The sequence below is a fragment of the Sebastes fasciatus genome, chromosome 15 (assembly GCF_043250625.1).
Source record: "Sebastes fasciatus isolate fSebFas1 chromosome 15, fSebFas1.pri, whole genome shotgun sequence".
In the NCBI taxonomy this organism is placed as follows: Eukaryota; Metazoa; Chordata; class Actinopteri; order Perciformes; family Sebastidae; genus Sebastes; species Sebastes fasciatus.
This window is the reverse complement of record NC_133809.1, coordinates 8,736,358-8,757,179: the sequence shown is the minus strand read 5'-3', so window position 1 is coordinate 8,757,179 and position 20,822 is coordinate 8,736,358. Positions and strand designations below refer to the sequence as shown.

The window sequence follows — 20,822 nt, the reverse complement described above, 5'->3', positions numbered from 1 at the left end:
GGCTTTTTGTTGAGGGAACCCCGGGCGATGCTAACTTCCTGGTAGGCCTCAAGGCCTATGGAAAGGAGCCTGGGTCACGCGCCATATCTTTGGGGTTATAACACATGCACAGTAAAATCTGGTCTGCCCTCGCCGAAATTGAGCCAATCGCAACGCACGACCGCAGCTTCAGTTACACTGCGCATGTTTTATACCCCGTACCCCAAGACCCATGTCCGCCCGTGACCCAGCCTCTTTTCCAAAGGCCTTGGTTGGCCTACAAATATACGTCATACCTGGAGCACTCTATTGCCATGTAGGTTTGCAGATACAAGGCATTTGTCTTGGTGTTTTAGTGCGTAATGATAAATATAGTGCAAAAGTCAAGAGAAATAATAGAAAATAGAAAAAAATACAATAGAAAAAAATATAAGAAATACTAATATATATATATAATATACCTGGAGCACATATTGCCGTGTAGGTTTGCAGATACAAGGCATTTGTCTTGGTGTTTTAGTGCATAATGATAAATATTGTGCAAAAGTCAAGAGACATAATATAAAATAGAAAAAAATACAATAGAAAAAAATATAAGAAATACAAATATATATATATATATATATAAATATATTTATATATATATAAATTATATATATTTTTTTATTTTTTTAACAGTGGAAGAGCCACGAATGTGCAAAATATTGACCAGTGGATGTGTAAAGCCTCCAAGTATAAAATACATAAAATGAATTGTGATTATGTTTCCATGTAGGCTAAGGATATAGTGCAACAGACTTTTTTCCTTCAGCTCAAAAGAAATCCTCACAAGACTGCATGTGTTTACATCCTAAAAGCAAAAAAAAGTTGGAGCCAGCCTTAATGCAATATCCTGAGCAGCTCCTGCACACAAGGGGGGCCTGACTCCTGGAGAAACCTGATCCTGCATTGGGCCCTTTAAAGGAATATGGGATGAGTCTGTTGAATGGAGCTCACACAGTGAAGTCCCACTGAAGTCTGAAGTCTGCAGCTCCACAGAGAACAGAGAGAAGAGAAGAGAAGGACACGCAGCAGCAGCAGCAGCAGCAGAGGGTCGACACATGAAGACATGAAAACACAGGAATGAATGAGGAATGAGAGCAAAGTCGACGGAGTGAAGAAGAAGAAGTTATGAGCCGAACTGCGACGAATTACCGGGGAAGGTGTCCGTGAGCGGAGGAAGCCGACAGAAAGTCAACAAAGTCACAAGGTAAAGTAGCTTTGAAGGACTCGGCTTTATCTCCTCGCTTCTTCCATATCGCGCACTGTGTTTACATGCAGATGCCAAAGAGGATAAACCAAGACGCAGGAGGTTATTTGGGACAAAAGCTCGCAGCTGCAGCTGAGGATTTAGAGAAGTCTGGTTGTGAAGTCGCTTTTTTTTCTGCTGACCGACGCTTTTACGGTTGCTACTATTCTACTAACACCTGTTCCTTGTGGCTTTTTTTGGACACAGCTTGCTCTTCAGAGTAGCTCTAAAAAAAACAAAGCCATATTAATGTGAATTATTGATTGCATGATGATGATTTAGAGGAAACTTGTGCGTATTTATGTGCCACACATGCACTCTTCATCATTGTGTGCATCTGGAGGAATCATACTGCTCCATACAATGAATTTGACCCCTCCAGCAGCAGCTATAGCTAAAATAGGAACAGAAGATATATATATTCTGTCTCACAATGTATGGTTATGGCTGTCTCCTACAATAACTCATGCAAACAAAGCCTTTCTCTCCATGCCCTGCAGTGCTGACATTTAAAGTGTGTGTTATAGTGCAGGACAGGAGAGCTGCTTGCAGAGGTAGATGTTTACACCTCAGCACTGAAGAATGTCAGAGCCTGTGTTTAAAGCTGAGACTGATAATGAGTGTGGTCAGTTTGCAGAGGCCTGTCATTAACCTGAGCTGGGAAAAAGAGAGAGAGAGAGAGAGCTGCAAAGAGGTAGGAGGAGAGGATGTGGAGTGAAGAGGGAGGGAAGAGGAGGAGGGTGGGAAAGGTGCTGCAGGAGGAGAGGGAAGAAGCGCAGGAGGATGGAAAGTGAGAGAGGTGTTGGAGGAGGAGAGGCGAGGCAGGAGGAGTAAGACCAGATAGATAAGATGATAAATGGCTTAGGGATAGGTGTATTCATGATTTAAAAAAAGTTAAAGTTGAAGACTTGTGTAGTGCTTTAAGTGTCTGATTTGAGTTATGGTGCAGTTTAAATTGCCTTTTGAATGTGAATTATTACAAGATAACAATAAAAAGTAGGACAAACACTGTTATTTAAACACTCCTTTTGTGCCAAATAACATCTAAGAATAGGGTCAAAGGTTAAGAAATATGTAGCTGCATTGGAGACCCCCCCCCCTTCCCCTTTATTTATAGGACTACAACAACCCAGCTGTACCAAAATAGTGAGGCGTTAATTTAAACAAAAGTGTGGGGCCTACTTGAACGCATGGGAGTCGACAGAGGTCCCCTTTGTTAAACACACGGGGCCGCCGAGGAGAAGATAAGGCGAACACACCCACACTTGACTCCTCGCGCTCTCAGATAATTTATCTTTGTCTGCTTTCGTACACACGGAGATCTGCCACGCTGACACGGATCTGCAGCGACTGACCCAGATTTACACACATGCTCCTGTGCTGTTTGATTGGGAGTCTTTTTTATTATTATTTGACGGGGTGGTGGTGGGGGAGCCAAGTTGGATTTCGGCAGAGACAACAACATCGGGGATTTGAAATGTCTGGTGGGGATGATATCACTGAACCACCTAATCACTTACATCACCGCAGCTGCATGCTCAGCAGTGTGTGTGTCTGTGTGTGCACACGTGTCTGTTTCCAATCTGTTTCAGTGTGTATCTCCATCTGTGTCTGTCTGAGCTCTGGTAAGCAAGCACCGAAGAAGAGTTACGACTGGCCCGGGGAGTGTGTGTTTGAATATGTGGTGATTAAGGAGGTTGTAGTCAGTGGAAGGACTGACTTGAGACTTGTGCTCCTTGCATCCTCTGAGTAAAGGTGCAGTCCAACAATCTGCTTTTTGCAACAGCCAGACAGACGCTCACCATCCCGTCCAAACAATTTTATAACAATCTCTGATAGCTTCCACATTTTTGAATAAAAACTCTCCTCGCTGGATATCAAATCTCACTCCGTCTGAGGAATAATGCAGTATAACTGTCAGTGTAAGTCAATGGAAAGCAGTTGTCGGCGATGGCAGCCGTTAGAAACGAGCCTGCTGGGACCGTTGCGGTGGCGTTTCCATTCAGTCGTCCTCCCCGGTGTTTGCTCTGGCCGCGGCTGCGTGCGAGTTCTCGCAGCTATATGGAAGTAGGGAAGCTCCCAGGGCCTTCACGTCTTGTCTGCAGCCAGGAGAGGACTCACCATTCTGGGCTCCGGCTCACACCATGCACCAAACACTCTGGGTGGCCCAAATATGGATCGACCATGCAGATCCTGGAAAGCTTGCTTTTGTTGTCTCTGCTTTTTTCCCCCCCGTTGCACCTGAATATTTCCAGCATTGGCATAATATGTCAGAGAGAGGAGATACTGCAGAAGAGAATAGTATTCATCAGATTGTATCATAGAAGTTGATGTAGTCAACGTGACATCACCCATTGGTTTGTGGACTGCCGTTTTGATTAGCACAAAGACTGGAAACAAGGGGAAACAGCTAGCTTGGCTCTATCTGAAGGCAACATAATCCACCTACAGTCACAGACTGTATAACAAGTGGACGTAGTCACCGTGACGTCACCGTGACGTCACCCATTGGTTTGTGGGCTACAGTTTTGAAGCCTACCCTGCTTTATGGTCTATTTGACTCTAAATGGGACCATAATTTACTAAATGAACATCATGCTGTATTGAAGAAGACTTGAAACTAGCGATTAAGGTAATAAATCAAGTGAGAAGTAGGGTCATTTTCTCGTATACTTCTATACAATCAGACTTCTTTTTGCAACCAGAGGAGTCGCCCCCCTGCTGGCTATTAGAAAGAATTTAAGTTTAAGGCACTTCAGCATTGGCTTCACTTTTCAGACCCAGAGTTACACACTGGATTGTACATAACAGTAGACTCAGTGGAAAACTGTCTCCTGCGTTTCTATAAACCATCCCATAATGCAGGGTTACGCTCATGCAAAAGGAGAAAATGACTCCAGTTTAAATGCCAGCTGTAACAAAAGCTACTCCCACACACACAGTGAAAATGACCTCATTCCTGACAGACTGGTGATGTGGGGTTGATGTTATCCTAATGCACACTGATGCAGAGAGGAGCCTTTTGTAACCTCTGGTTGCCTTCCTTCCTCAGCCTGCTCAGTAGAACGTTTACACTTGTTGATATTTCAGTTGGCACCGCTTGGCATGAACTGAAACAACCCCCTTAGGTCCAACAAGCAGGGCGTACTAAAGGAGTTGTTCCGAGGGGAATTAGCATGGCAGCGTTGAGAGTGTTTAACCATCAAATGGCTTGTTTACACCCAGCTGTTTTAGCTCCCGGAGGAGGGCCTGGACTCGTCTGTCCTGGTTTGCCCTAGTGTGACCCAGCAGGGCTCGTTCAAGCGGCCTGATTTCCCCTCTTCTCCACGCCGGCGTCCTCCTTTACTTGACCCTCCGGTCTGCCCCGGAGACAGAGCGGTAGATGAACCTTGACTGTCCAGCCTGGGTACAGCGGTCGGCTGGCGAAACCTCCATATGCACGACTTCTGTAATTTGTTTGCTAAGCCTGTATTTATGAGCATGCTAATTGTAGGGAGTGCCATGGTGCAGTTATAGTTGTTGGACTTTGAACGTCTGCTGTTCTGCTGACGGTGTCTGGCTGTGCTTTGACTCTGTCTGTCTTTCTCTGTGAATACTTGGTAACTTTTTAACTTCTTTTAAACTTACTTTCAATTTAACTTTATTTGGTTTCAGTTTTACTAGGGCTGTCAATCGATTAAAATATTTAATCGCGATTAATCGCACATTTTTTATCTGTTCAAAATGTATGTTAAAGGGAGATTTGTCAAGTATTTAATATTCTTATCAACATGGGAGCGGGCAAATATGCTTGCTTTATACAAAATAATTTACATATGTATGACTGGAAATCAATTAACAACACAAAACAATGACAAATATTGTCCAGAAACCCTCACAGGTACTGCATTTAGCATAGAAATATGCTCAAATCATAACATGGCAAACGAACCCAAAAGGCAACAACAGCTGTCAGTGTGTCAGTGTGCTGACTTGACTATGACTTGCCCAAACTGCATGTGATTATCATAAAGTGGGCATGTCTGTAAAGGGGAGACTCGTGGGTACCCATAGAACCCATTTTCATTCACATATCTTAAGGTCAGAGGTCAAGGGACCCCATTGAAAATGGCCATGAAAGTTTTTCCTCGCCAAAGTTTAGCGTAACTTTGGAGCGTTATTTAGCCTCCTTCACATGAAGCTAGTATGACATGGTTGGTACCAATGGATTCATTAGGTTTTTTCTAGTTTGATATGATACCAGTATCTTAAACTTTAACTTTAAAACTTGCAGCCCGGGCGCCTGGGTTAGCTCAGTTGGTAGAGCGGGCGTCCATGTATTAAGACTTGGTCCTGACCGCGGTGGCCCGGGTTCGAATCCGGCCTGTGGCCCTTTCCGCATCCACTCTCTCTCTCCCCCCTTTCAAGACTCTATCCACTGTCCTGTCAATAAAAATGGAAAATGCCCCCAAAAAAATAACTTTAAAAAAAACAAAAAAAAAAAAAACTTGCAGCCCGATACAGCCTTAAAAGTCACAAGTTGTGTTAATGCGTTAAAGAATCCAGTGGCGTTAAAACAAACTTGTGTTAACTTTGACAGACCTAATTTTTTACTGAATGAAATGCAAAATGTCACTCAAGATCCCACATCATCACTGCGCTCTTGTGAGTTTAAACCCCAAAGCTGATTGTTATGGCTACTTTTATCAGCAGATAATCAGACTTTTATTGAGTTCACACAGTGGGGCCTTAACCTTTGTGAATGAGTGTCCGCCCAGAGTAAAATAGCCACTGGTCAATCCTCCTCAGGTAAAAAATAACCTCAGCGCCCCGGTTTCCCACATTCAGCCCTCGGCCCATTCATTCTCACACATTCTTTCCTCCTTTCTTTGCCGAGGCGAGCTGACGGCCCCCCCCTCTCTCTAGCTGTGATGGGACTGTCATGCAGAAAGACACTATTGTGCTGCGCAGGATCCCGTTTCACTCTTCCTTGTAATTAAGAAGGGATTGCAAGGCGAGGGAGTTGTGTGTGTGCGGGGGAGAGACCAGGGGATTGGGTTAGTAGGTAATTTGGCTAAAAAGCAGAGCGCTGACCTGCTTTGTAGCTGGCAGGCCTGGGAGCCGCATGAACCCAACTCCCCCACTGACACAGAGCCTCCCTGCTGAGGTTTTGTTCAGTGTGTGTGGGCATGTGGAGAGACTGCTGCAGACGGAAAGGAAAGACAGATTCTCTCTAAGCTGTTTGTTTCTGTGTGCAGAACATGTGAATGTATGTATTTTTCTTTGTGGTTACACAGAAAGTGAGAGGAAGCTTTCATTTAACTTGTGCCATTGCGGACTCATCGTTGCTTTACTCACATTTCCTCAGTGAATCATGGGAAGTGCGGTCAGGCAAAGAGCATTTATAGAGGTTGAATCACTTCGCTCTCCTCTTGTGCTGTAAATGAAAACAGGAGCTTTACTACTTGAGGATATATATGCGTATCCTCTGTGGGCTGATATGTCATTTGCTGCCTTATCGTGAACAGAAAGAGATTCAAGTTAAACATGACAAAGTTTCACAGCAGTTTGGGAGCAAACTCAAGTCAGACGAACCCTATATGAGTAGGCGTGTGTTTTTCTGTCTTTCAGTTGCAGTCTGAGTCCAAAGGCAGAGCTCTGATTCCTCGCCATGGCCGACGTGCTGGAGAGCGGCGGCGGCGGGTCGGGAGCTGTCAGAGTGGCCAGCGTGGATTGGCAGAAACGCTGCATCGCTTTGGAGATGCAGCTGCTGAGGTTCCGGCTCCAGGCGGGGAAAATCCGAGAGCTGCTGGCAGAGAAAGTAAGAGAGAAAAAATCCTCATGCATGCTTACTGGAGCAAGAAGAAGCTATACACTTCTGCAGTCAGTTGCACTCTCACACTCTTCATGAGTTCAAACTGAGCATAATGTAAATGTTTATTAACATTAAATCGCTAATATACAGTATGACCTGCTTAGGATGGAGAGTAAAAAAGGTTAGAGTTGCAAAGATTAATCGATTAGTTGTCAACTATTAAATTAATCGCCAACTATTTTGATAATCGATCAATTGGTTTGAGTGACTTTTTTTAAGAAATTTAAGATTCCAGCTTCTTAAATGTGAATATTTTCTGGTTTCTTTTCTCCTCTATGACAGTAAAGTGAATATCTTTGAGTTGTGGACAAAACGAGATATTTGAGGACGTCATCTTGGGCTTTAAGAAACACTGATCGACATTTTATAGATCAAACAACTAATTGATTAATCTCATTAGTCAATTAGTCAATCTAATATCATTTTTTTGGAGCATTTCTTACCTTTATTAGAAAACTTTAGTAGAGAGTAGAGATCGAGCAAAGGTCCTCAGCCAGACTCAAACTCATATATGTTTTACATTATAATGTAATGTTTACTTATGTGGACCCCAGAATGCTACCTTGGTTGCAGCTAATGGGGTTCCAAGTAAGTAAATAAATTATAGTAATAACTTACCTCAAAAAGTTAAAATCTGAGTTTAAGAAGAGCATCCCAGAAACTACCTCCACCTCCTCCTGGGGGAACACGACATTCCCGAGACAGATGGGAAATGTAGTTTTGCGATCTCCTCCTTCGACTCACTACCAAGAGCTTGAGACTGAAGCTGAGAGTTGACCTGTACATTTAAAGCTTTCTCTTTGTTACCATGGTAACAGACAACCATTACACCTGGCAGGTTTATCATGAAACACTTAAATGAATGGTGTAACAGAAAGATAAGAGTGGATTTTGAGCAAGATTTTGCCTGTTTTGTTCATCTTAAACAGCATGTTTATACAGCATGTGTCACATGTTGGAGTTAATGATCGTACCTGACTCTGATTTGGCATAAATAACATAAAATGAACTGACTCTGTGGCCGTTTAAACTGCCGTATAACCGTGGAAGTTAGTCTTTCCACTCTCATCTGCCAAATAATCCATGCCACAAGATATTCTGACCCAACGCTGTGCAGACATCACTGCCTCATCATCGCCTTCTTCTTCTGGCAGTGCTTTTAACTGTTTTACGCACAAGGAGACCATTAAAGCATGTGAATCAGTTAGAAATACAGGTGCGGATGACTGTGTGTTTATGTGTGTGCGTAAAGACAGATGGGATTACTCATCTTATTTGGTAAACATTCACTCTACTCATTCTGTGTCATCAGAGGTTGGCTACAGCTTGAGCCAAGATGAATATTTAACATTTAACTCATCACTTCTGGTGCTTCCCATTAAGTTTGGGGGGAAATAACCGCCAGCCGCCGGCCAAATGCTTGTAAAGTTGTGGCTGTTGTAAAGCCCGACTACCAGACACTTTGCAAAGTAATCAGCTGTCATCAGGAGAGTGAGCTCTGTTCTGAAGAGTTGTTGGTAAAAGAGTGGAAGTGTTTGTATTAGCTAGAGGAGGAGTGAGTGTAGTAGCAGAGAAGTTGTTCTCCTGGCTTCACTTTTCTACAGTTTTTAGTCGGTTTTCTGAGAAGTGGCCGTTCTTTCTAGACTCAAATAGCTCGGAGCTGCTTTTGTTCCGAGTGTCACAGTGGTTCGCTCTCTGTATCATCTCTAATTGTGGAGTGCCAGAGTGGTTCATTCAGTCAGTCAGCAGGATGTTTACAGTCCAAACATAACCCATGTGTCTGATAAGAGCAGGATGACTCCCTGCTGTGTCCTCTGTCAGGTTCTGTCAGACCTCCAGCTCGTCTGTTAGATCCTACACAACACACACACACACACACACACACACACACACACACACACACACACACACACACACCATTACCACCATTAATAACTGTGAGAAAGTCATTAATAAACATTAATAAATAAAACATTACAAAATGATTTATTAAAGGATACGTCTCATGATAAAGTATATTTTTCTTATTGCCAGCAATCCCATAAAAAGATTAACTAACAATCGCTTACCGAGGCGATATTTGCCTGAAAGTTAAAGTTCAACTCGACAATGTGAAGATGCATGCTGACCTGCCGAAAGTTTACGTCATCGGAACATAAGCCTACCTGACACAAAAAACAAATTGCGTTCTTCTGATAACGCAGTAATACAGCGTTACTCGGATTAATAACTGTAATATAATTACTGTTTTGGAAATTGTAATCCCTTAAACTACTCGTTACTGGGGAAAGTATTAATATCACAGTAACGTGTTACTGCCCAACACTGTGTTTGAGTAATATTTAGTGAAGACTAAAGTGCCCAGCTTACACAGTTTGCTTTTTTAAAATTAAAGTATATATTTGTGAACTGCTTTTAAAGATTTACGTCTTCAGGAGGAGAAAACGGGCTTCTGAGTGCTAACGACACAGTATGAGTATGAGAGTATGGAAGTCAACATGTACTGAGAGGTGGATTGATTGTTAATGCATTGTTGGTTTTGGTCTTTTCATGGGATTTATAACTCAAATATAGACTAATGTCTGTCTTATCCATTAACCACTAATAAATCCATAATTGTAACTTGCCTTATTAAGAAGTGGTATTACTGTTTGTACATATTTACATGTTTCAGCCACGATGCCAAGAATAGAAAAGAGTTCAAGCTTTCTGAAAACGGACTGATTACTACCCAGCTAATACTCAGCATAAACAGTATTTATTGTTAAATGTTTTTTGAGCATGTTGCCAAGAAAAAAGGCTAATTAATCTCTCTCATAAACATACATGCATACACACTCTGACTCACACACAAACACACACACGGCGCTGAGCGGGGTTTAAGTGGAGGCCCGTGCTGCTGAGTGTGTTTTTCTGAGTTTTTTAGGGGGAGGAAGAGGAGGAGGGGTGCTGAGTGACTACCATGCCGTCATGTTATTACTGTTTGGAAAGTCTGCTTCACGCTCTTCATCTCTTCTTTTGCCAAGTTAGGAGTGTTTTACGCATTGACCCACTTTAGTATGGAAAAACATGAAAAAAAAAGAGAAAACGTTGACGTGGTTGCCTGTGACATGGCGTTTATCCCCCCAGAGGCCGCCTGAGAGAAAAGGAGATGCCCCATTTGCCTTGTGAGGAGTTTAACAGGACGAGTTTTTACAGTGGATTAGGAGAAGTGCAATCGACAGCTGTCAGCTGGTGGGCCATGAAAACAGAAACGTCTCCATACAGGAAGAACCGGGACCAGTACAAGACATTTCATCTACAAAGCGGAACACCCAGAATCCAATAAATAACGAATCAAGCCTCGTCAGATCTACAAGAGAAGAGGCTCGATGTCAGAAAGCATAGAGGAAATATATCCAGAAAGTTTGGTTTCCCTCCCACAATATAGAAATACCTTATTCAGAGGTAATATAATTGGATGGTATTCACACGTCAAGGTTTCCTTTCATTACGTGGATAATCTAATACTGGACAAATTAGACTAAACTCCTCCATAATCCTCACGTGGCTCGAGGAGTAAAACGCTGTTGTTTGACTCAGACTGGTATCAGTCTGCAGAGAGGTCACCAGGTTCACACGTGTGTGCGTATAAACATTTATTTTCATGAGAGGATTTGTTTGGATCAGCTTCTTTTGCCTTCGTCTGTTTTTCGTGTTACGGTTGGTCTTATTTGTTTAACCCTGTGAGGGAAAAGTTATGCTTTTGTCTTGTGTTTTACTCTTTTTTGTATGATCGCTGGATCAGCTTCTCACTGATTAGGATTCCCTCTTATTTACCTCCATATCTATTTAATGATCACAGTGGATTTAGTAGATAATCACTCAGAGCATCATAAGTTACTTGTTGGAGTACAGTATTTAAGTTAGGGCTGTGTATTGGTAAGAATCTGGCGATACGATACGTATCATGAAACAGGGGTAATGATGCAATATAATGGGATTTTTTTTTTTTTTTAGTTTTAGGAAAACTGTCCTAGTATAAAGAACACACCGGAAATACATCATTTTAGAATAGGCAAAAATAACACATTTATACGACATGCAAAAAACTGCATGGTTTTTGCCCTAAACTGCATGTGATTATCATAAAGTGGGCATGTCTGTAAAGGGGAGACTCGTGGGTACCCATAGAACCCATTTTCATTCACATATCTTGAGGTCAGAGGTCAAGGGACCCCTTTGAAAATGGCCATGACAGTTTTTCCTCACCAAATTTTAGTGTAACTTTGGAGCGTTTTTTAGCGTATTTTGCCTCTTTCACGACAAGCTAGTATGACACGGTTGGTACCAACGGATTCCTTAGGTTTTCTAGTTTCATATGATGCCAGTACTTAGGATTTTTAAGAGGTTAATCAAAAATCAATATAGTGTTTTGGATAATCGATATTGCACAACATGATATTGCGATACTCGTGTATCGATGTTTTGTTACGCCCTTAATTTAAGTGCTGATGTCCCACATAGTATTCACGCTCGATGCCTTTATTTTACTCTTTCTCTACCAGTACCTTATTTCTCTTTGGCCTTATCTGTCCATCCTTCCCCTCTCTTGTACGGGGGTTTTAACATTTAATGATTGAGCTGGAGTCATTACTAAGCATCAGCTGTGCACAAGGGTTAATGATTAAAGTTGAAAGGCAGGTGGAGCACTCAGTGATCTGATGTTTCACTACCTTCTCTACTGTTTAAATGAATGTCCTTTGTGACCAGTGTTGTTACCATCACATTGTCCAATCCTGATCACTTGAACGGTGTAAAGAAATAAGGGGTGAAAGTGAGAAAAATGCTGATGGATTTAAACAATCGAGCCACCGGGAAAATCCCATCTATAAGATCATATCTCAGATCTCTGGCAGTTAGTTTCTGTCAGTGACAGTTAACAGTTATTTAGCTGTGACAGATCTGTTAGCTGTCTGGGAAGCAGATGATCTGATGTCTGAAGCAGATGATCTGGTTATCTCCTCCTCCCTGGATATTATCAGTCCCTCTGGAATCCATGCTGAGACAGGAGGAGGCTGACGATCTGCTTCCCTACAAGATTATTCTGATAAACTCTACGCAGAAAGAAAAAGTAAAGGATGAGGCTGTTGATATTCTATATATTTGTTATTGTCATAAATCTTTGACTCTCAGCCCCAAGCCCATTTGTTCCTTCTGATGATTCAAATCTTCAAAAATGGGTCACAAATATATGCTTTCATTTTTAAAAAGGGCTAAATAATTCCCTGAACAGCTTTTTAGCAAAGTTAAATAAACGAGTAAATAGTGCATTTTTTGGGGACTATTTTTAGTCGTGGATTTGGTGCTCTATTGATTATTTACGGCAGCTGGAGGACATGTATGTTGAATTAACTTCTCATAAACTATAGTACCCATGTTCAAACAGATTTTTGTCCCAGAAATAATTTTGATAATGTAATTTTAAGACCATTTTATGCCACTGATATATAATCATAATATAATAGCATAATGATACAAGTACAAGCTTTCAAAGAGCAATGAACTTTTAATTCTTAAAGATGTCCAAGTCTTATAATGGTAGGGATAACCCTGCTGTTTATTCTGGCATCATGTTGGCTAAAATTATTTAGACATTCTTATGTGAAAAAAAAAACATGCATGTAAGCACAGCGGGCAATTTTGATGTCAGCAAAAATGATCGAGGTCATGTCCATATATCTACGATAAGTCAATAAAGTAAAAGTTATTGAGGTCAGGTCCATATATTGTATGATAAACCAATAGTAATTATTGTGACAGGCCTAGCAGGAACATGTTAAGATCATTTATTGTTATATTGTTTCTTACTGGGATTTGTTGACAGTAAGAAAAATACAGAATACCATGAAGCTTATTCTTGAAGTCTGGCTATATATGCAGCTCAAACCGCTAATCCAAACCCTTAGGAAACACGACTCCCAGCTTGTCCGTTTTCAGCCTCCTCAGCAGCAGCTATAGTGTGTTGCTCTGTGGTCTGACAGATGCTGGATTGCAGACATAGTTGTCTCACGCCTGCTCAGCGACTCAGGCCTCAACAGTTGGACTCTGCAGTAACTAATCAGACGGAGACAGACAGAGAGATAAACTGACAGCTCTAGCTTACACAGTCTGGATCCATATCTGATGGCCTTAAGGTTATAGAAGTCAGTCTGTTACCATCAGGTCGCTCAGACTGAGTAGGAGGTCAAGGCAGAGATGATCTGTAACAGTGATTCCCAACCAGTTGTGCTTCTGCAGTCACCAGAGAGAACGTGAAAATATTATGAAGTAGCTCAACAGGAGCTTCCTGATGTCACCACCATTTGTCCTTTTGAACTCAGTAAGGTCAGCGTCCAACCGCCTCCACCTTCTGACCTCTAACTCGCCCTCAAACTGGATGTGGCAGCTCTTTAGGCTGCCTGATGGCTTCTTCTCTCACATCTGTTCTACATTGTGACTTCTTACTTACTTGATATTCACCTAAAGTACTCTCTTGCCTCTCGTATTTATTGTTTTTTGAATGGAGGACAAAGTGCAGTTTGCTCTTGGGCTCAAGCTCGGTAAAGCCTTTGACTCACGATGAAGGCTTTTGACCTTGAGGTGAGGAGTCATCCAACCACTAACCATCAACATGCGCTCTGGCTTTCGTGAGTTGTGAGTGTTAATCTGGCTGCGAGGAAGCGTTCAAACGTTTGTGAGAGAGGTGGATTCTGGGAATCAAGGGGGCCTTTTATGGAGGTGACGAGGAGGGAGAAAGAAAGACAAGAAAAGAAAAGAGACAAAGGGAAGGGAAACAAAGATGACGGGAGGAATTCAAATGCATCTCTGAATCCATTAGTATGTTTGTTCTCCTTGCACCTGGGTCACTGAACTCAAAGGAGAGGTCCTCTGTTGAACTGTGTGCAAGCATTAAGGGGTATTTTGTGCATGCACTAGTGTGTGGGTTGCTGAGAGAGAGGGTACTTGCAGATGTGTGCATACTTGCAGGATGGACAGTGTTTGCCTTTGAAAGCATGAGTATGCATGCTTGCACAAAAGGTGACGCAAGCTTGTGCACACATATACACACACACACACACACACACACACACACACACACACACAGTAGCATTCTTTTATCACACAGAAAGATGTTCAGCCTCCTCTCAGGGCCTCTCTGCTGTCTCTGCCCTTCTGCTTAAAGCACCGCTCCTTGTTTAACAGTCAACTATTTGATTTTTACAGATGTTTATCCTCCTTGTGCTGCTTCTTCTCCCTGTGTCTTGGCTGATGCTTCACCCTGTTTCCTTCCTGCTGAATTTATATTTTCATTTTTCTTTCTCAACCACACAGCAAGATTTCCGTAACTAGGAAAGCGTTCCTTGTTAAAGCTTCCCAATACATTAATCTTTTAAAAGTCTTCCCTATAGCAACGAGGATTAAATGTGTCTGCATGCATGTGTAGGTGTGTGTGTGTAGACTCCTGGCTTGGTGGTCTATCTGTCTAATTGGGCCTTTTGTGGCGGGTTATTGGATGTGTCTAGCCAGGACTTGTCGTTCTGAGTTATAGGTGTTTTGTGTGACTCTTGAAGTTTGGCTGATGTTTGGTGTGTCTATTCCAGATGCTGGAGCTGGAGCAGAGGGTGATGGAGGCTGACCAGCGGGCTGAGAGTGCTGAGAAACAGGTAGAGAGGCACTTCTCACCAAACAGCTTGTAAAATATTAAAAGAAAAAATACCACAACATCACCGAAAAGAAGTCCAACTGGGCAAGAAACACAAGCAGTCATGTGATGACACAGGTTTTAAACAAACACCCAAGCACTTGCACCAAAACTCTCTGAACATGCTTTTAGCTGTTTTTGTTGTTCCTTTTAAGTTTGAATGCACTTTTCGTAAGTCCATATGGACAAAAGTATTTGGTAAATTAATGTAATGCAAAGTCAAATCTACCATACTTGCCATTGTGCTAATTTGGCTGAACTGTTGGCTTGTTTACAACCTGTGTAAACATCTGACAGCTTGTGTTTTTTTGCCCTGTTGGACTATGTTATCACACTCTTTGGTAATTACAAATACAGTGTTATCATAACTGACAGAAATTATAGCCAAAACTACATAAATAAGACCCAAGTTGTAATAACCCAGAATTATCATTTTAAAAGTAGAAAACGTGCCATGAAAGTTGAGTTAAATTAACAATTAAACACAATCCAAGGCCACAGTCATGTTTTTTTCCTCAACAAGTGAATTTATATTTAAGATGAATCACATTATTTCAACAAATTGAATGATTTGACAAAGAAATAAAATCAAAGTCCACTTACTAGCTTACTAGCAGTCTTCCTCAGAGATTAGACTTTGCTCAGTTTGTATTTGAGCAGAAACTTCGCTAAGAAAGGTTGTGATCTGTGGTTGAACGCTCTGGAAAAAGCTAGTAAGTGCTCCTTGAATTATGTTTATTTTTAGTAAAACTACAGTTTTCAAGATTAAGAATGAATTCTTGCTCAACATTGAGTGATTTAAGAAGAAATCCTAAGTTTTGGATCCATAAAGTCACACTGTTAGTTGTATTTAGTGTTTTTTCGTTGGACTCTTAACCACTAAGTCAGAGTCCATTGATGGGACTAAACAGAAACCTCCTCCAGTACAGATCACATGTACACTGTCTCTCTTGCTGTTGTGTTTAATCTCCTATTTGCTGTCATTACTGGCTGTTCCAGGTGTTTTCTGTAGGTGGTAATTTTATGGAGCCCCCTCTTTAAAAACAAGAAATACCTGAGGGCTTAGAACGCTTTTCCATCCTCAGTGTTTTCTTCTCGTCTTTGTCTGGTGTCTCTGCTCAAACCATGCAAATTAGAGCTTTCTTTTTCACTTTTTTAATTATGCATTTTCAGATCCATGTCATGGAAGAAAAGCTGAAGTCCGCGAACATACAAACCAGCGAATCGGAGAGCTCGTTGTACAGAAAGTATCAAGACCTGACCAATCAGGTTCAAGAGAAAGATGCTGTGATAAAGAGATTAGAGGTGCAGCTGGAAAAACAGGTATGGACGGAGAGCATCGGATAAAGAGCAGAAATGTCCATTTATGTTCATAAAATGTAGGTTGAAATAATCCACAAAACTCTGTTTTCTCTGACTCCAGATCTTAGTCAGAGCCCAGGAGGCGAAAATCATTGAGGAGAAGGCTGCCAAGATTAAAGACTGGGTCACCTTTAAGCTTAAAGAGGTAAGCTCACACATGTAGAGAAACGCCCCTGACTCAAGTAAGAGCCTCTGGGAAAACCCTCACCCTGCTGAGAGATGCTTCTGATTAAACGTCTATTATCTACAGCTGTTTATACACAGTCAGAGAATTTAAACATGCTTATTTATAAATGATGACCTGAATGTATTTCTGTAATTAGGCAGATTTAAGAGGCATATCACTTACTTGAAAATCACAATATCAGCTTTAAAATCAGGTATTCCAAAACTGCATTATTGAATTGTTTTTGCCAAAACAGTTGTACAGTATCTGGCTACTAAAAGTTGCCATTTAAGATATTGATATATGTGCTTTGTTGCAGATGGAGCAAGAGAACCAGCAGCTGAAAATTGCCAACTTGAAGCAGACGGAACAGATAATGTTGCTGCAGGACAAACTACAAGGTGAATACCAACAGAGGCAATGAAGAATAGAAAGGTTTCGAGGTTGTAATGCCTTCATTTTATGTCTTTTTAGGTTGATTATTTTGTCCCCAAAAATCATTGCCACACAGTACCTACAAAATTCAGATACTGCACTACACTTCCGCTCCTTGAGGGCATCGGCGTTCTCGGCCAATTTGACTTTTTTCAGAGGCTATGGCAGGTTCAGTTTTTTTTTCATTGGGATGACTAGAACACCTTGACACACAGTGCTGAGGTGCATCTCAAATTTATCTTCAGGTTCCCAGCTTTCAGATGATGTACACCACTTCTATGTGACATATACTGTTGACATGCTATTTCCCCCCTAAAGATCCCCTGTACCTCCCTAAAAAAGACAAAAATGGGTCTTAAAGTTTTAAAGTTCAATACATTAAAATGTGTGATGTAACGTCAGCCAGTAGTTCAGCATCAGATTAGAAGTCATAAAGTAAATTTAATTATTTGATTTACATTGATTTGTGCACCGTATGTTTTTGCATTGCACTTCTTAATATTTCTTGCTTATAATATTGTAGATGTCAGTATTTTGTTAGTATAAGTACAGTAAAAGGTCACGTAGACAAGTAGAGAATTCATGTTTCTGTTACAACATATTCCCAGAGCTCCAGTGGGAAGTAGACTTAAAGAGTTACTGGTTTTGTGTTTCTCCTCCAGCCCTCTTTGAGAAACCAGCTTCCTGTGGATCTCCTGCCACCTCCCCTGTAATGGATACCCACCTGGTGCCCAGCAGTCCTCTGTTTCCTCCCAGCTGCCCCGGCACACCACCTGCCCAAGACGACAGCTGGAGGCAAGCCGGTCCCAGAGGGGCCGCCTCTAATATCAAGACCTCGCCGACAGGTGTGCTGCACTTAATTTATATTATCTTGGGATGGTTAGAAGGAAGCTTTAGAAGCAATGAGCGTGTTCTTTAAGTCAAGTCTGGCTGATCACATGACTGATCGGTAGCCACACCAACATCCTGTCGGCAAAAGTTATTTTAATATATTCAATTAATATATTTTTTTTGTGGAGTATTCCTTTAACATTAGTTCCTCTGTGGTATGTAGGCTTTCTCAAATGCTAATAATGTGTCTCCTCAGATGTGAAAAGGACTCCAGAACAGTCCAGTAAAGGGATTTGTCTCGGAGACCTCGGAGGCCACGATGCTCTCTCTCAGGGTCGGAGCAGGGAGGGTCCCAACAGCCCTGTTTCCATCAGTGGACCAGAGCTCCCAGCGGGTCAGACAGGGGGCTCTGACAGAGACAACTCCTCCGATGAGCTCAGCAGCAAGTTCCGCTCTCAGTGCCTTCACTCGTCCTCTTCCTCCTCGTCTTCGTCCTCGGCCTACGAGATGGCCCATGGGCCGAGCTCCCCGGTGTCGTCCCTCAGAATAACACCCAAAAGCCCGCTCCTGTCGCGCTCCCCCTCCACCAACAACCCCTTCCCCAATCCTCCAGTCCACCAGTCAGGCACCAGCATGACGCTGCCCAAAGTACGGACCCCGCTCACCCCCAGAGACAGCATCCAGCTGGTCAAGAAGCATTACAGCCAGCCACAGCCCAGCCTGGACCGACTCCACCACCTCAACGTTAACATAGACATCATGACCCCATCCTCTACGTCCTCCACCCTCAAGAGCACAGGCACCGCCACCTCGCCCTTCTCGCAGGTCGTGGAAGAAACGGACATAGACGATGGGCTTCCTGACGGCATGGACGGGGTGGTGGAGGGGTCGGGATCAGAAGAGCCGTGCCGGGATGGAGTCTCCTTTGTGGGATTCCCAGAAGAACTGGAGCAGCTGGATCCACCACCAACGCCTCCTTTACACCGCTTCCCTTCATGGGTACGAGAGACCAGTATTATCTATTCAACTTCTGCCTCCTGTATTATTTTATGCTGTTAAGATCCTTCCTATCAGCATGATCAATTCAGTTGGATCCATTATCTTTTTGTTTCAGTTACTACCCAGGGCTCAGGAAACCATCAGAGATTAGAGGAACAGTTTGACATTTTGGGAAATGTGCTTATTTGCATTCTTGGTGAGAGTTAGATAAGAAGATTGATACCGATCTCGTGTCTGTATGTTAAATATGAAGCTACCACCAGTAGTAGGTTAGCTTAGCTTAGCACAAAGACTAGAAACAGGGGGAAACAGCTAGCCTAGCACTGTCCAAAGACAACAAAATCTGCCTAGCAGCACTTCCAAAAGCTCATAATTTACATTATTAAGATCACTGTGACCGCACGTCCATCCCATTCTCATGAAAGCGATATATCTCAGTAATGCCTTGATGGAATTTCAAGGATAAACTGATTAGATTTTGGTGGTCAAAGGTCACTGTGACCTCACAAAACACTTTTTTTTGGCCATAACTCATTATGACAATTTCACGCAAATGTCTAAGAGGATAAAATTATGAAGTGATGAGATTTACAGACAAAGATGTAAACTGCAACTTGAATGGTTTTCTGACTGTTTCCAGTCTTTGTGCTAAGCTAACCTAACCAGCTGCTTGTGGTATAACTTCATATTTACCGCACCGATATAAGAGCGGTATCAAGCTTCTCATCTAACTCTTGGGAAAAAAGTGAATAAGCGTATTTCCCAAAATGCCAAACTATTCCTTTAATGATGTATTCCGCAGATCTCAGACCTCAGATCTCAGATCTCAGATCTCAATGCCAAAATGTTGAAGGGATATTTTTTCTCTCTGCAGGAGAGTCGGATCTACGCTGTGGCAAAGTCAGGAATGAGAGTATCAGAGGCGAGTCCTGGAGCCAGGGGCCCCGGACGAGGTGAGTCCCCCCGCAGATAGACACAAGAAAGTAGCCCTCCACTCCTTCTTCACTAACATCTCTGCAGTATACATTTATAGTCAGTCTAAAGCAGAGAGGAAGACAGCAGTGTCTGACCCGGTGTGTGTGTGTGCTCGTCTGTCTGCGTGAGCCTGGGTGGTGGAGGAGATGAGACATCACTGTGAAGTGACATGTCATTCAGCTGAAGCTAAAGCTGCTGTGGAGGTGTGCGGTCGGGTTGGATCTGTCATTGCCGCCTTTGATGTCACTTCCTCTGGCCCGAGGCTCCCCACACCTGCACAGGTGTGGGCTCCTCTTCCTTCAGGAGGGTTCTTTAAAGAGCCGAGGAAGAGCATAAGAGGAGTGGGGAGGTTAAGAGGAGCTGAAGGAGAAGCTGCTCTTTAATCAGCTGCGATGAAAGGACGTGGTCTGGGTGTAATTACCGCTACGCTGTCTGTCCCGACATCATCAGACAGCGAGGTTTGACAGCACGCCGACTATTGAATTTCCTGACTGCCAAGTGGCTGTTGTGGATTAAGTCATAGCTTGCTCAGCGTATTCAGCTTCCTCTCATATTTGTGCCTTCAGGTGGATCTTGAGGTGGAGCACTTAGATCAGAATGAATACCATGGACCAGCTCAAGACTATCTAACTTTTACCAGTGGGTACTTGAAAAGCATATAGTCCTGCTGCAAATGTGTGTAAATTATATATGAATTATGTATCTATTATAGGGCTGCCCCCTCTTAGTCGATTTATTGGTCGTTTTGGTCTCAGTCGACTAAGATTTCTTTAGTTGATTAGTATTTTTTATGCTTTTTTCATGACTTTTCCCAAGAAACTTATGAACACATCTCTGCTAAACACAAGATTTAAAGTGGTGCTTTTGTGTGATTCTTTGAAAAGAAGAAAGAGCAGTATTTATTTTACGAATAAAAACTTAAATTTCGAATCAATAAAATGCACCATAGTTAAATTCAATATGCTACAGACCATGACCAGTAGCTTATGGTGTCTAATATTAGATAACCTATAGATATTTCTGTGTAACTGATATTACAGAGTCAGTTTCCAAACTTAATAACTCGTCACTCCTTGTGCTATACAGCATGTTTTAGCGTTGGCCTGTAATTGCCATTTGTAGTCTCACTTTAAGTTACACTGTAAAATGCTGTGCTATGTGGCATTCTATGTACGTGAAGAAATTAAACATTAAATCAAATAAATTCAGA

General features: G+C 42.2%; 1 protein-coding gene across 3 annotated transcripts in view; it reads left to right on the top strand.

Moving 5' to 3' along the window:
- Positions 1-1,007: 1,007 nt before the first annotated feature.
- Positions 1,008-20,822, top strand: part of plekhh1 (pleckstrin homology domain containing, family H (with MyTH4 domain) member 1) — a 36,030-nt gene continuing 16,215 nt past the window's right edge. Inside the window, exons 1-9 of one of the 3 annotated variants that reach the window (XM_074660227.1) lie at positions 1,008-1,228; positions 6,878-7,067; positions 14,744-14,806; positions 16,018-16,167; positions 16,268-16,351; positions 16,692-16,773; positions 17,470-17,652; positions 17,895-18,637; positions 19,512-19,590. In XM_074660227.1, the coding sequence (XP_074516328.1) occupies positions 6,918-7,067; positions 14,744-14,806; positions 16,018-16,167; positions 16,268-16,351; positions 16,692-16,773; positions 17,470-17,652; positions 17,895-18,637; positions 19,512-19,590 (1,534 nt within the window). In that variant the 5' untranslated portion in view covers positions 1,008-1,228; positions 6,878-6,917. Of the gene's footprint in view, positions 1,229-6,769; positions 7,068-14,743; positions 14,807-15,494; positions 15,558-16,017; positions 16,168-16,267; positions 16,352-16,691; positions 16,774-17,469; positions 17,653-17,894; positions 18,638-19,511; positions 19,591-20,822 lie in introns of those variants that run through there. The other 2 variants (XM_074660228.1, XM_074660229.1) reach the window with 2 other exon arrangements.